The sequence below is a fragment of the Pantherophis guttatus genome, chromosome 4 (assembly GCF_059756535.1).
Source record: "Pantherophis guttatus breed Tessera chromosome 4, ASM5975653v1, whole genome shotgun sequence".
NCBI lineage: Eukaryota > Metazoa > Chordata > Lepidosauria > Squamata > Colubridae > Pantherophis > Pantherophis guttatus.
Window position 1 is genome coordinate 134543430 of NC_142066.1, and position 17315 is coordinate 134560744.

The following is a 17315-nucleotide window of genomic DNA, read 5'->3' on the forward strand; positions in this document are numbered from 1 at the left end:
CCATCCATGCAGTTTTCTTAAGCAACTGCATGGCAGTCATGCCTTCTTCTCAGATACTTGAAAAGAAATGAAAAGAACTAGGAATGACATGATAGCAGTGTTTCAATATTTGAGAGGCTGCCACAAGGATGAGGGGGTCAGTTTATTCTCCAAATCACCTGATGGCAGGACAAGAAGCAATAGATGCAAACTAATCAAGCAGAAAAGGAACCTAGAACTAAGGAGAAATTTCTTGACAGAACAGTTAATCACTGGAACGAACTGCCTCCAGAAACCATGGCTGCTCCAACACTGCAGATTTTTAAGAAGAGATTGGACAAACATTTATCAGAAATGTTATAGGGGTTCCTGCTTGAGCAGGTTGTTGGACTAGACAACCTCAAAGGACCCTTCCAACTCTTCTGTTATTCTGTTTTCAGCAGCCCTGGAATTCCTTAGTAATCTATTGAAGTGCTAAATCTTAGTTTTGAAACCCAGACAAACACTTGCTCAGGTGCTGCTGTGAATAAATAAGTAGGCACTATAAATCTGCTTATGAAGATACTTTAAATCAATCTTGATTCCTGGTAACTACACAGACAAGTCATTGCTGTTTTCTTGGCAGCATGTTTTGGAAGTGGCTTTTCATTTCCTTCTCACTGGGTCTGAGGGGGGGCCTGGCCCAAGGACACCCAATTGGCTTTGTATCTAAGACAAGACAAGAACTCACAGTCTCCTGGTTTTTAGTCTGGCACTATTTATTTGCTATACCAAACTGGCTCTCAAGCACCTTAAAAATAGATTCCTGATAATGGTTGTTATATCTATTCAATGCACTTTCAAGAAAGTATTTTTTTGCAAAAATCAATTAAAAATCTGTCCTATTGATATATTTAGGATCACCACATCGAGAACATCTCCAGTGAAATGGAATTTATTTATGTACAATCTAATAGATTCCATATATATTTTCAGAAATTAGTTTGAATTGACTCTTCTTTTTCTTTGTAACCATACATTTAAACTGCAATCATATTTGTTTGTACAACCGTAGCTTCTCTTAACTTTAGCTTGAATATTAGATTTTGATTCCCAAAACAATCCCCGTTCCTTTTCCCTCCCTCCCTCCCTGATCCCTGGCAAATTCCTGTTCAAAGGGCCAAATGAATTCTATCATCCGCTCTGGATTGCATGAAAAGAATTTCATAAGTTATCAATAGATCTTAAAATATTCCTTTGATAATCCTGTTGAAATTTTCTTGATAATGCCACCAGTTTATAAATTGATAGAGACGTTATTTATTTTTCAGTTTGCCACAGCATACCTAGAACTGCTTTTTAAAAAACCCATGAAAATAATTCTGACAAATTTACTGACAGCAAAACATGGAGATTTTTTTCCAAATTGTTAAAATGCATATTTCAAGCAACAGAAGAGTCATGTTTCAGAGAAGTAGATAGATCTATGCAGAGGGGCTGGTTTTCAGGAAAGCAAAAGTTTCAACTGTACCTTGAAATGCAATGCTGTGTGTTGCATTTTGGAAATGAAAAGGCCCAATTCACATGTGAAGTTTTTTGCTCAAATGAACCTATAAGTAGACATGTATAGTATGAGGTGAGGCAAGGAAGGATTTATTGCTGGATATACTTAAAGCACAATGCATTTCATATTAGGGTGTCCTATTTTTTAAAACAAAACTTTGTAATAATTCTATCAAGGACTTACACACAAAACAATGGCATCTACATTCAGTTGTGACCCAGATCATGATTGAGGTCTCTCATTCTGATTAATTCAAATGAATGTTTTCTATCAAATTAATTCCATATAAGGCATTTAAAAATAATTTTGATTCATTCACATGATACGCTCTATCTTCATATTAAAAATGTTTCATTAAACTTATTTTTTTTCAGAAATACATCTATTTTGCAGTTGTTTTCAGTTGCAGTCATACAATCGAAAAGTTGGGGTTCGGGCATTACAAATCTTATTTTCTTTTTCTGTACTCCAAAGGTACAATTCTATTTTCCTCAATCAAAGAAGAATTTCAATTCTATTTTTTTTACTTTCACTGAAGTAAACAGGATCACAGTTTTCTTATTTAAAAGTCAGCCATTGTTTGGGATTTTCTAGCAATAACTTATCAATTTTATTTTGAGATATTCCTCTCGTGAGCATTTTTGGAACAATATTTTCAAGAATATGAGAATAGCCATGGCCACCATATTTCTTTAGTCTATGTTTTGTGTGAATATCATGAGCAATCACAATTTTGTCATCATAACCTTCTTCAATCAATGTTCGAACTCTGAAAAAAAAAAGGAAATATTTCTGAATAAATGCTTCAAAATAATTTATGATACTAAAGAAATAATCTCTGGAAATAGATTTCAAAAGTATTTTTTACTGAAATCACTTATTCTCTTATGCTGAAAAGCAATTAGAGCAGCTTTACACAAATAGAAAATTTGTGAATTCTGGAACATTCATGAATTACTATTCTGATAATAAACACTATAACCCTTCTCACTTCAGTGATACTGTAGCAGAAAAAACTGGACAGCTCTATGGTTCAATTAATGCTGTACATGAGTTGAGAACGCTCAGTTCTTTCTCTACTATTAAGCTGAAATAAATACATTCTTGCCTTATGAGTCTTCCATCTTAGAGAAGCAAGCAGATTTACTGTTTCAGGCAGAAAGGTAAGCAAATCATGCATTCCTGATAGTAAGATGAGCTGAATAAAACAGCAGCATCTGTTTGTTTATGGTTAAGTCAGATTTCCAAGAATTCTGGGTTGTCATGTGTGAATGGCTATAGACTGGAAAATCTTCAACGCTTTTGTTTCCTAAATATTAAGTTGGTGAATTGAATATAAGTATTCTACTTGCACATGAATTACAAAGTACAGGTAGTCCTTGACTTACAACCATTCATTTAGTGATTGTTTCAAGTTATGGCACTAAAAATGACTTATGATGACTTTTCACATGTTCATTACAGCATCCCCATGGTCATGTGATCAAAATTAGCATGTATTTATGATCGTTGCAGCATCCTAGGGTTATGTGACTCACCTTTTGTGACTTTCTGACAAGCAAAATCAATGGAGAAGCCAGATATCCTTAACAACTGTGTTACTAACTGAAGAGCTGCAATGATTCCTTAACAATTATGGCAAGAAAAGTAGAAAAATGGAGAAAAGTTCACTTCTCATTTAGAAACCAAAATTTGGGGCTCAATTGTGGTCATAAGTTAAAGACTACCTGTATTTTTTCAAATGAGACAACTTTTTTGAAGAAAATTAAATTTAGTTTGACTGAATATCTAGACTAAACTAAACTAATGAAACCCAACAGTTGAATGGGAAGAGATATTTGGTCTAATGGGCAAGACAAATCATAAAATAAATTTAACAAAACAATCAAATTTACCACATGTACATCTACTATCTCAATTCTATAATATTAAGAGCTTGGCCTTCAGCCATACAACTTTTATTGTACATTAACATACCTTTTTTAAACTTTCTGGTGCATGAGGATGGTACATGACCAATTTATCTAAAAGCAGTCTACCTCAGATATCCCACATAACCATACAACAATGAACACTACAGATGCATGAAGAGCCATTATGAGAAATATTGTTTCCTACACTTCTGAATAAGAGGTCAAGGTCAGTTGAGGAGTCTGATTAACAAAAAAAGTTCAATAATGATTTGTGTTTTTCTTTTTTAAACCACTACACTTGGGAATATTTCCCCCTACAAACACAATATGAAAATAATTTAAACAAATACATATTGGAATGTTTACATGGTTCAGTAATTGGAACATGACCAATTTTCTGCACTGAAATCATTGAACTTCAGATAATTGGATGGATTTGTAATAGCCAGCTCCTCATTAGAAGAAACCTCATGATCACAGTGAGATAAATGAAGTCAGACTATTTGACTTCAAGCAATGGGAATTGTCCATCTTGCTTACTGATGGATACGACTGAGCTCCATGCAACCATTAAAACCAGAAGTGATCTATGAAACATTACAAATATTAATGTAGCATTACAGAAGGTAATAGTTTAACAGATAGCAGAATTATTATTTCACTCCTCAATAAACATTTGTAAAATTACAGAGGAACAAATTTATACTATGTGGAGGCACATCTTGAAAAGATTTCCATGCAAATTAAATGGCCATTCCCCACCCTTATTCTCAAATTAGCAAAGCTGATTGCGAATTACACTGAAAAAAAGTCCCCCTCCAATTTTATAGACACAACAGGACTATGAGAAGATCAACTGAAACAATATTTGTTGCAGTATCTGCTTCAACAAATAACTGAAGTCACAGAAAGCCATTCAAAAATAGTTGTAGCATAAATAAGTGCATAAAATCCATTTTGTCTCCTTATATTGTCTTTTGTCACATTCAGTGAAGACCATTCTAAAGACTGTCTGGGAATGAACTGACTGTAGGAGGATGACCCATATTAGAATATCTAAGTTCATCATACATTTATTCAGTTTATTTGTTCGATTTACATCCCACTTTTCTTTCAGGAGCATAAATATAGTGTTCCTGCCTCCAGGGTTTTGTTTGTTTGTTTGTTTTGTTTTGTTTTTTGGTTAAACAGCTCTGTGGGGTAGGCTAGGCTGATAAGCATTGGCTCAACAGAAATTCTGAGCTTTGGCTGCTGAAGATAAAATTTCAACATTGACTCTTATGACTTTTCTATCAAATAAACTGAGAGTAAGTAGTAGATGATGTAAGAATGATTTTATGTTCATCAATCATAGGGTAGGTTGACAAGAAACAGAAACAGAGACTATGCTCTCTGTGCCTATTTTAATTCCCTTTAAAAATAAAAATATTATTAACCTGATATAGACTTTATATGACCCAGCTACCTGGTTAAAAAATTGTTCCAGAACTAAGAAATTGAACAATTTACATTTTGGCATTTATTAAAGTACATAAAAATATGGTATATACTACACATCCCTGTTAAAAGTTGAATTTTTGAGATGTAAAAGAAATCAGATTAAAATAAATTACTTCAGAATTTTTCATCTTTAATATAACATATAAGTTGTACAATTCAATTGCAAAACAAACTGAAATATTTTAGGGGGGAAATAACAATAAAAATATAAAATAACATTGTTGCATAAGTGTACACACCCTTAAACCAGGGGTGAAATGCTCCCGGTTTGGACCGGATCACTTGATCCGGTAGTGATGGTAGCGGGTGGTTCAGAGAACCGGTAGCAAAAATCCCTGCCCCGCCCCCAATGTGCGATCTGAGCTGTGCGATCATCAGAGCCTTTTTTTTTAACTTTTAAAAGCATTTTTTCTACAACCTCTTTGGCCAAAAAAAAATGCTTTTAAAAGTAAAAAAGCCTCTGATGATTGCGCTGCTCAGCTGGGATTGTCAGAGGCTTTTAAAAGCATTTTTTTCTGCCACCTCTTAAGGTTGTAGAAAAAAATGCTTTTAAAAGTAAGAAAAAAGTTGGCCACGTCCACCCAATCACATTACCTCCCCACCAAGCTACGCCCAACAACTGGTAGTAACAAATTTTATATTTCACCACTGCCTTAAACTAATACTTTGGGGAAGTAACTTTTGATTTTAAATCAGCATTCAGTCTTTTGGGGTAGGAGCCTATCAGCATGGAACATCTTCCCCTTGGGAATCTTTGCCCATTCTTTCTTGCAAAAAGAAGTCCAAATCTGTCAGATTGTGAGGGCATCACAATTTACAGTTTACAGTTCTCTTCAGGTTACCCCACAGATTTTCAATTGGATTCAGGTCTGGGCTCTGGCTGGGCCTTCCAAAACTTATATCTTCATCTGATGAATCAATTATTTTGTTGATTTGGAGGTATGCTTTGGGTCACTGTCATGTTGAAAGGTGAAATTCCTAATTGTCTTCAGTATTGTAGCAGAGACCTGAAGGTTTTGTGCCAAAATTGACTGATATTTAGAATTGTTCATAATTTCCTCCACCTTAACTGAAACCCCAAAAGCATGTCGCTGCCACCATGTTTCATTGTGGGTATGGTGTACTTTTGGTGATTTGCAGTGCTGTTTTTGTGCTAATCATACTTTTTTTTGAATTATGGCCCAAAAGTCTTATTACCATAATACATTTTCCCACATGAATTTATCAGACTTGATGTAGGTTTTTGCAAAATGTAGCCCGACTCCAAAGAAATGTTTTTCTTTGTAAGAAAAGGCTTCTGTCTTGCCTCTTTAGCCCACAGCCCACATATATGAAGAATGCAAGACATTCTTGTACACAACCAGTACTTACTAAAAATTCTTGCAGCTCCTTTACAGTTGCTGAAGGCCACTTGGCAGCCTCTTGGACCAATTTTCTTTTTCTTTTTCCATCAATTTTGGAGGAACATCCAGTTCTTGGTAATGTCACTGTTGTGTCATATTTTCTCCACTTGTTGATGACTGTCTTCACTATGTTCCATGGTATATGTAATGCCTTGAAAATTTTTGGTGCCCTTATCTTGACTGATAATTTCCAATAATGAGATCACTTTGATGGTTTGTAAGCTCTTTGACGACCATGGCTTTTGCTGTAACGGAGTAACTGTCAGAAAAATCCAACTAGAACACTCAAACTTTATATGGGCTTTATCAGAGTCAGTTTAATTGACAGCAGGTGTGTACTGAGTAATATTTAACATCAATTTGAATGTGATTGGTAAATTCTGAATACAGTCACATCCCTACTTACAAGACGGTGAGTACACTTATGCAACCATGTTATTGTATGTTTTTATTGTTATTCCCCCCCCCTAAAAGATTTCAGTTTGTTTCAACTGAATTGTACAGCTTATATGTTATATTAAAGACATAAAAAATTCTGAGGTGTTTTAGAAGTGTCTTGGTCTGATTTTTTTTTCATCTCAAAAACCTGGCACTTTAACAGAGGCTGTAGACTTTTTATGTACACTGTAAATTTACTAAGATCTTCTTCTCTTTTATGTGCTATGTTTTCTTTCTTTTTTATGATTATTTACCTTTATTTTTTGCACATTGTAAAACATGGATCATTTTACCTGAACAGAACAGTGCATAAAAATGTTCTCTATATTTCAGGTAGGGAGATGCAGTTTTCTACTATAGCATCTAATGAAAATATAAAACTCTTGTACAATCTGCACTCTTTTGAGTACACTACATTTTCCATTTACTTAGTCACTCATGTTTCCTTTTCCTCCAAGATTTATGACTTAACTAGGACTGATAACTAAAGTTCCTATTATGAGTAGATGATGAGGATGGTTTGAGAACTATAGCTAAGAAGGAAACTGCCTAGTATTACTAAGCAAGAAGTGGAATTAGATGTTCCAATGTGAATGATGCCAATTTTCTAAATAAATGCTATAAAGGACAGCATGTGTGAGAAAGAAGGGCTTATGCTAGATTTCTCATAATGGCTATTTTCCTTCCAGATTGTGGGGAGGTGATCTTCTACCTTTAGAAAGAATAATCTCTTTCTGTCCCTTGATTAACTATGTCTACCAAAGGAGAAAAGAAACTTTCATATGGAAAAAGCTATCCAACTTTTCTCTAAACCATGACTAGAAAAGAACTGGACTGATAAGATTACTTTTTATTTAAATCAGTTTTGCATGTGGTCATTCATAAATCTGTTCTGTCCTGTGTTTACATTAATTTTCCATAGGTTCTGTATATATGTGATCTTAAAATCTTAAGAGTAATGCATGTATTCTACTGAAAACATATTTATAACAAAGTACACATTTTATATGTTTTAAAGTGGACAACTAAATCACAAATTTAGCAAAATATGAAATGGAAAAGGTTTTATGTTCCCAAGCTATATGCTTGTTTAGGAGTCCCATTAGGCTCCAAAGAATTTCCTTGGATATCCTAGTTGAAAAAAAGATAATGAACCATGGCCTTCATGAACTAACTAAAAGGATACCTCAAGTAACTATATACAATTTATGAACAGACAGCACATATGACATGATGATGTAAATGGCAGGTGGGCTAATCTTATGGCCTTTTAAACCTGGATACCAATGACATTTCTATCATCAACAAAAGTTCCAGTCTAAATGTGTTATGGCATTGGAATACATACCGTAAAATTCTTTCGTTGTCACTTGGCATGTCAACATCAGGATTCATATGATAGGAAATAAATTCAGTTCCAAAAAGGTCATATTCTAAGTAGCATCCAAGTTTGGCAAACTCTAATAGTTTCTTCTCATCAAATATAGTCCTGCACAAAAACCAGTGTACACCGTAAATTTGTTTCACAATCAACTGAAATGTTTTATGTCATTTAATAAGTCTACAAATATAGCACATATTGCTTTATAATTAACAAGTCCCTCTCAAATCAATCCAAAATAAATTAAAAGACCTGTAGAGATTCTGACCTAGTCGCATTTATAAATATTGCTATTTTATACACATCCTGTTTTTCAGAAGAGTAACATGTATTTATCTTTTCAATTCATTGACACTATAAAGAAAAAACTAAGTACTCCAAACAATAAATAAATCTTCATATACTGCTCTCTTATATCATTACTTTATACTTATTCAGAATATTTTTACTTTTGTCATTATTTGGACTTGAAATTCCTGAATCAAAACAAGTTGCCTTGGGTGGAATGGGTTGAGGCATATGTCTTAAAGGAAACTAAAACCATCAGGTCATTTTTAACAATAATCAATTCATAAACATCTGGAATATTTAAAAATCTGGTTATATTCACTGTCCCCCCCCCTCCAAAAAACCTACCACATTGTCTTGTTTTATATATGAAAGAGAATAGACAAGCTTAATAATAAAGATGTACAATAACAATTACAGGTAGTCCTCGAATTACAACCACAATTGATCCCAAAATTTCTGTTGCTAAGTAAGACAGTCGTTAAATGAATTTTGCCCCATTTTATGACTGTTCTTGCCACAGTTGTTAAATTAATAATATAGCTGGTAACTGAATCTGGCTTCCCCATTGACTTTGCTTGGCTGAAGATTAAAAAAGGTGGTCACATGACCCTGTGAGACTGCAATTGTCATAAATATGGACCAGTTTACAAGCACCAAACTGCTTATAAACAGAGTTTTATTTACTAATAGTTCCTCTAGGCCAGGGTGTCACACTCGCATTGTCATCACGTGATGTATCGCAACTTTTCCCCCCTTCACTAAACCGGGCGTGGGTGTGGTCAGCGCGTGATGCATCTGGCCCGTGGGCTGCGAGTTTGATAGCCCTGCTCTAAGCTAATATTTCTTAAAATTTCTTTCCTCCCAGCGCTCATTCCCAGTGTCAAAAATTACAGAGGTCCCCAAAAAGAGCTTGTTTTTATGGGTTATATTTATTTACTGTATTTTTTTTAAAAAAAAACACACATTCACTGCTACTATCACTTTTCACAATTGTCTGATGGGATTTTAATATTGTATTGTTTTTAAGTGACTGGCAAATAAATTTGATTTCACAGATTCTTGAGAGGGTCTTGGTGGACCCCCAGGGATCCTTGGACCATATTTTGAGGAACACTAGTCTGGGCTTTAATATGTACTTTCGGTTTGAAATAGGGCTAACCTGGAGCAATGAAAGGGCAACATTCTCCATATTTTGATCACTGATTTGATTAATTTTCTAAATTCAGCCAAAGGCAAGGAGAGAAAGTATTCCATAGATCAAACATGACATGTGATCAAGTATTTCTGGCTGCATGAAAATATGGAGGCAATCAACTCATGTGAGAAAGTTCCTGTGCCTATGATTTGTGTTAGAGTGGTAATAAACTACAGATCCAGGAAAGAATCATATCGAACAGCATGAAAAGCATACAAAAATATGTGCAACTTCAAATACTGGTGCTTAATGTCTTACGAGTTCCTAGTTTTCCTTCAATTACATCACAATGTGTTATTCTGAAAATAACTGCTTACAGAAATGCAATGTTTTGACTTAACAATAAGATCAAGGAAGAGAACAGGTAGGATGAAAGAAACTCTTGTTAAAAAAATAACTGCCACCAACAGGAATATCACTGCTGCTCTTTTTTTTCTTTTTCTTTTTACAAGCCTGCAATCCCTTGATTCAGGGTATAGTTGAAGCTGAATGGAACTGAGGATTTACTGGCCGAATGCCCTTCCTGATGCCTATGTGGTATTCGCAACAGGTATTTGTCTTTGCACCCAGAGAGAAACATCTGCCACTGTCTCGGATTGAACTTTCAATCTTCCCGGTGGGAGGTGAGCATCTTCACCACTAGGCCACCATGCTGCTCCTCACTCCTGTCAATGCTAACTAATACCTTTTTTCAGTAATTTCCAGTTTACATAAATCAGAAAGAGTAACTAATAATTTTTTCAAATTGCCATGCTTTTTGTGGTTTTCTTAAAGACACCTCTAGATATTGAAGTGGGGAAAATTTTATAAAGATGAATGTCTATATTGAAGAACCACAGCATACTCTATTTTGTCTTTATTTTATATCACAAATCAAAGGATTATGCCAGCAATCTTTTAGTTAACATATAAAAGAAAAGGGAATTCATTTAAATGAAGCCTGTTAATAACCACCAGCCTGATTATCTGAGGCAATCAAGGTTCACCTTTAGGCAATCAGACAGAGAAGTATTTGCAATCTGGAAAAAGTTTATTTTTCTTCTAATGCCTCACAGATGAGCAGAATGGAAAAATAGGTTGGTAGCATATTTACTTTCCTTTAAGGATCTATAATAAAAAGTTGCAGCATCATGACCTCTACTCATGCTTATTTTTCAGTCAACAATGCCACTAGAATAGTATTTATTTTTAAAAGTGTGATCCAAGGATTCCTGGGGACCTATCAAAACACTCTCAGACATCCACAAAATCTACAAATTAAAGATCTTTTGGGGTCCCTCATAATTTTTAAAAGTGGGTCCTGGAAGCACAAAGATTAAGAAACACTACTCCAGAACATGCCATTCTGTTCTTCTTTCCAGCCCATGTGTCCATTTCTCTTGCAATTCATGGACTCTTCTTACTGGACTGCTTTAAACTCTTTTCTCCAGAATGTTCATCAAATCTGAAAAACTTACCAAGTTTGCCAATCCTTCCTTTTTATGGAGGGAAGTGCTATTATGGAAGTGGTACAAAAAGAATAGTGCATCCCATATTTTCACGATAGTTATATGTTCAAAATAGCTTCCATCTGTCGGTAATGCTAATCAATAATTGTCAAGTTGCCAACATCCGGCCACACAATGTCACAGAGACTCGGATATACAGATAATTTTTCTCAGTTGAAGGGGACATTCATTACTATACTCTTGATTAAGTGCAATATTGTTTTTGTTTTCAGAAGCCATATCTTGCTGTTCTAATACAAAATGAGTCATCTAGTACAGCCTACAGTTTTTCAACATTACATTGATTTGCATGCTGTTATTGTTACAAATGTTAAAAACTCTGGAAAAGGATAAAGATTCAGCATTGTCCTCCAACAGATAACTCTTGAGCTATTGAAGATTACTTGCTCTACAGATATATTTCTAATATCAGTATACATATTGTAAAAAAGGTCAAGCCTTTGACAATTGATTCAGGGAAGGCTAACAGGAAGATGGGACAACTCACAAATAGAGGGACTTGTAAACACTGATTGGTGACAATTAACCAAATTCATGTGAGATTTTTTTCTAAATATTACTCAGAGATATCATGGATACAATTTAGAACTTTTCTGTTTGTAAAATGTAAACTCTATGACGTAACTATTCTATTCTTAACTATTCTAACATTCTGAGAAGGACCGTGTACTGCTATACATGGTCCTTTTCAATCCATCAGTCCTACAGCAAGTCAACAACATCAACATCAATTGATTTATCCATGGCCAAGTCTACTTGAGGTAAGTCAACATAACTTGCCTTGTTGTTAGTCTGTCTTGACTGACAACTGCAAAACTGTATTTCTATATCCCAATGGAAAAAGTGATAGGGCATCCAGCTTCATATTCAATTTACTGTAACCTTTCTATGAAATTCCGCATTAATTTAAAACATCTGGATAGATTAATAATTAGACAACCATAAGGAGGCAATGATAAGCTGTTTTATGTGAAAAATACTGTATACCACAAACCAGAACAGCGGTCCCCAATCTTTGATGCTTGGCAGCCTGGCTGGAGGTTAGAGAGGAACCAGGCCATGTGAGTGATGGTGGGGCACATGTGCAGCTCAACTCACATAAGCAGTGGGCCACGACACACACTCATGCAGATGTAGTTCGACTGCAATTTAAGCTGTGCACACATGCATGTACATGCTAGTCCACCACTCACATCAAACTATTTGTGTGCACTGGCCTGCTACTCACGTTAGTTAAGCTGCATCATGCACATTTACACCGGCCTATGGCCCGGTTGCAAATAGGCCACAGCCCTGGGGTTGGGGACCCCTGAACTAGGAGACACTAGGAAGGATGTTATTTATAGGAACCATTTCTTTTCCATAATATATATGTATCATGTCATAGCTAATTTATTCCAGATATCAATGGACCTAGTGTGAAACATTTCATTTTTAGTACATTTTTAGTCAATAATTAGTAAACAAGAGACAAAAGTAATCTGTGAAGTGTGGGAATCAGAATCATAGTTTCTTGGGCACACTATGTAGAGAGTATATCTAGATGAAGGAAGGAGATATACATAAACTAGAAAGGTTTAACAAAAAGGATAGAAAAATCTGACAGTTTTTCCAGTGTTGGAAGAAAAGCACAAGTACCTAGAAGAGGTATGTATGGCTTCATAAAATTTAAACAATATAAGAGTTATACATCAATAAAATATTTATATTTATAAGTACTATAGTTTGAGTATTTTCAAAGGATCTGTCACTAACTTTTGGATAATTCATCTAAGCATTATAACTACAAATGCCAGTAAAAATTTATCCATTCTGTCTAATGATACATCAAAACATGGTGCTATCCAAATTTAATGAATTCCTTAAAATTCTACTCTTCAGATGCAAAAATAAATATACAACACATAAATATGAACTCAATCTCTTGAAAGCCGATTTACCTGTCCAAATGAGACATCACCGTTTTTGAAATGTCAGCCCCAGCTTCCTGCAAAATTCTAATGATCTGGAAAGGTGAATCCCCATTTCGGCCTGGATGAATGATGACTGGACAGCCAAGTTGGGCCTGGGCATGTGCTGTTGCTTTAAGAACTCTGTTTTCACTATCCGTCAAAGGCCAAGAACAGCCAATTTCCCCTATTACACCGCACTTGATATTGCTTCCATCAGCTCCATTGAGAACTTCATTAACAATAACTTCTGTCAACTAAAGAAACGAATGTTATTTTGGTAAGCGTTCTCTTTGGTGGGTATAATTTGTGGTGAGAAGAGACAAAAAGGACATTTCAACCTTTTCTACCAATCAAATGAATACTCTGTTTTCCAAACAAAAAAGCTACAATACAGAACACACTGCAATTCAAAATAAAGATGTCATTTCTGTTATGTCATCAGCAGAAGGATGTCATGAAAATTGCAAGAAACAATTGCTGTTATTTATTAAAATAGGATGAAGTATATAACTGTAAGCAATCCAAAACTAAAAATGCATTGGAATCAAACCTTAAAACAAACTTCTTGCATTTTTGCTAAGTTTCTTGTAATTAGCAAAATAGCAATAGCAATTAGACTTATATACAGCTTTACAGTGTTTTACAGCCCTCACTAAGCGGTTTACAGAGTCAGCATATTACCCCCAACAATTTGGGTCCTCATTTTACCCACCTTGGAAGGACGGAAAGCTGAGTCAACCTTGAGCCTGCCAAATTGCAGTCAGCTGGCAGTCAGAAGAAGTAAATCACCTTTACATGAAGTCATGTCCCAAAGATATTTGGTTATCAATGCACTATTCTTCCTCAAAATAAATAACTTTAAATAAATAATGATACATGATGTATGTGGCTTTGAATAGATCCAAATTAAATTGTTCTAACTGCTTATAATAATTAGTCAGGCAGGGGTAGAATGTCTTTTTTCTGACAAAAATGAAAAAAACAATGTCAAAATCAAGGGTTATTTTTCGTTCTGGCCCGTTCACCACCAGCCCAAAATCAAAATGGCTCTTTGAGAGAAAGATTTCTCATTCCCAATCCATAGGGATTTCTCATTCCCTATGGAAAAAAACCCAATTTCCCACAAAATTGAATTATTTTACATTATTTGTATACACCTGAAGGGAAAATTATGATAAATCAGCCCACTAGGAACTTACTTTTTTGCAAATGTGGGCTATATTTGGAAGCAAAATTGTGACTTTTTGTAATCTCATAGTAAATCTTGGTGAAAATGTTTGATATGCTGGTCTACAACAATAATAAATATTTGATTTCATTTGAAAAGTCTCGATACAGATTTTTTTTTACACAGGAAGTTCAGGATAAACAATAGCAAGAATATTTCACAATTTGTTTTGAAGATACTGACTTCTGATCTTAAAGCTCTTTTCTTCCCGATACGTTGTAGCACATTAACATATATGCACAAGATGGTAAACATGGAATACAGGTAGTTCTTGAATTACAAATGTAATGGAATCTGCCCATTCCATTTGAACCCGAAGATTTGTGAAGTGAATCTTGTACTTTGAACGCAATCACTCCCTCCTTTCGCCCATGTGTTCGCTAATCGAATGTGAGGCTCATTAAGTACACATGAGGTATCTTGGGATGGGGAAGGCCATGGGGAGGGCCTAGTGATGGAACAGGCCACCTGCTTCAGACCACCCAAGGCCTCCCCTGACCCACTGAAATACCTCATGCTCTCCAGAATTGCTTCTTCCTCCACAACCTGCTGCGCCGGGTCACTTACCTTTTGAAGATCTGTCTCCTCTCCAGCGTCTCTGTTTCTTTGCCTGCTCCCAACAAGCAGGGAGCACAGACAGAAAGCAGGATGGGTGTGCCCTACTTGGCTTCTCTGATCACCAAGCCTAACTGCCACTTCTGGAGCAGCGGGCAGCCTCAGTGAGTCTCCTCCAAAGGCTTCCAGGCTCCATGCAGAAAAACATTTGGATGAAGTGAGGGTTTGGGGCAGCGAACTTGCATTGCTCAAAGCCCCTCATTAGCATGCAACTACTTTTCCCGCAAAGACTGAAACCTTCTGGGTGTCCTGATCCCATGGGACATCAAGCACCCAATCTCTGCAAAAATGGATGGGTGCCTAAACTCACATGAGACCATGTACCCAGAAATTTCCAGTCTTCGTCTGGGCGAAAAGTGTTTGAGCGACCCTGGGGGTATTGGAAATGCAGTGAAAAGGTCTGTTTTCAAGCAATTCACTCCGTTTCCAACCACCCCAGGGCCTCTCAAACACTTGTTGCCTTGATAGAGATTGGAAACTTCATCTGCATGGAAATGGGGCACTTCTCTTCAGCAGAGGCCTTGAGTAAAAACCTTTCCTGGCAAAAATGGAGCTCTGGTGTGATGCATGCTCCCTCCGGGGGCTCCATTCTTGGCAGCAAAGGCTTTTTGCAAAGATGGCAAATAAACAGTTTACAGAGAACAGAAGCTTAAAAGTACTGTGAGATCACCCGAGATCAATCACGTGAGTTCCCATGCTACTGATCTAGTGTGATCTTGCGCTACTTTAGGCCTCCATCCTTTGTGTACACATCAAAGGCCAAGAAAGCCTAGGTCTTCACAAGGTGAGAATCCACAGACCTAGTGCCTATGGAGACCCAGCATGGGGGTGGGGGAGAATAGGCATTGCAAATATTGCAGAGCCTCTGCAGTTGTTCGTAAGAACGAACAACTGTCATGGTGCTACAACATTCATAGTTGGGGACTTGTTCGTAAACGCTAGGGGCACTTATCGCATAACTTCGAACATTCGCTAAGGGAACGCTCATAGCCCGGGGATTATCTGCATTTACCACTGACAACCGTGATAGTGCATGCAGAATCTCAAAATGTAACCTTAATATTTTCTTAATAAGTTAACAGAATATCTTTATAAATAAAAGTAGTTTTATGGATATTTATCTTGAATATTTCCCATTATGTAACTGACAGATTTGGGAATATTTCTACCATGTTTTTATAAATAAAAAAAAATGCTAAATATACTCATTCCAAATGCTAACTGAGGTCGCAACCATTGATAAATACAATAATAAAAAAATAATTTTCTGATCAATGCATTTGCATTTCCAACCAAATTTCATGCATCTGACAAGAACGCACACTGGAGTAACAGTAATGTTGGCAAGGATATATGACAGAACTTAATATAAATTATATGGCAGCATCCACTGATATTCATGTCTCTCTTTCTGACCTGTATTCACTTAATAACCATTTCACTTAACAACAGCGCAACTCAGCTGCTAAAGAATGGTTGCAATACTGTAAGTACTGACAGAATCAACAGAATCAACATAATTGTATGAGTGATGTCATTGAACAACAAATAACCGTTACTCATATTAGACACATAATAAATATTTCAGGAATGTACAGATTCAGTCCTGAATGAAGAGTCATTTGCAACATAAAATATGCTTATTTGAATAGCAATTCTATATATTAAAGGGCATGAAAGCTACATAAATTAAAAATTGTTAGTGTGTTACTGAGAAAAAAAAATCACAATTAAATCAGTTTATGCTTGACATTTAGTTTTTGCCTAAATTATTGGAAGGAACAACAGCTCAGCTCCTGAGATACATGTGAAAGAAAGACTAGATTTTGCACAATAGAACTTAGTGCAAACAAAGGTCCTCTGTTATTTGTTAAAAATGTGTTCAACCCTTTGTGCTTATAGGTTTAAACAGAATGTTTTTGCATTCCTGCTCTCATGCAATCATCTAGAAATATTTATCCACCCATAGATTAAAGCCTTCTTTACATATGAGTGTAGTATCTATCATCTATTACAGAGATGTCAAACTCAGTGCACAGGGCCCAGATCCGGCTTAGATCTGGCATCAGGGGTCACCCTGAAAACAGTGAAGAACTCGCCCCCTGTGCCTCTGCCAGTGAAAAAGGAGGTTGGGAGGGCTGTGTGCAGCCCTCCGGAGCTCCATTTTCATTGGCAGATAGTTGCAGGAGGCTGTCGCAGCTGAAAATGGCGCTTACACGGGCTGTGGGCGTCCCCACAAGCTCTGTTTTCGCTGGCAGAAGGATGCAGGACGTTGCAGCTGAAAATGGAGCTTGCTATGGCCACGGGCAGCACTCCCAAACTCTGTTTTTGCTGGCAGAGGATTGCAGGAAGTTGTTGCAGCCAAAAAG

At 36.1% G+C, this 17315-nt stretch overlaps 1 protein-coding gene across 2 annotated transcripts in view; it reads right to left on the reverse strand.

The window, feature by feature from the left end:
- Window positions 1-1595: 1595 nt before the first annotated feature.
- The window catches only part of PTER (phosphotriesterase related), a 51112-nt gene continuing 35392 nt past the window's right edge, over window positions 1596-17315 (reverse strand). For both annotated transcript variants that reach the window (XM_034402214.3, XM_034402212.3), the window contains exons 3-5: window positions 13092-13357; window positions 8125-8265; window positions 1596-2291 (exon numbers count right to left, since the gene is read on the reverse strand). In XM_034402214.3, coding sequence (XP_034258105.1) covers window positions 2081-2291; window positions 8125-8265; window positions 13092-13357 — 618 coding nt within the window. In that variant the 3' untranslated portion in view covers window positions 1596-2080. The remainder of the gene's footprint in view (window positions 2292-8124; window positions 8266-13091; window positions 13358-17315) is intronic.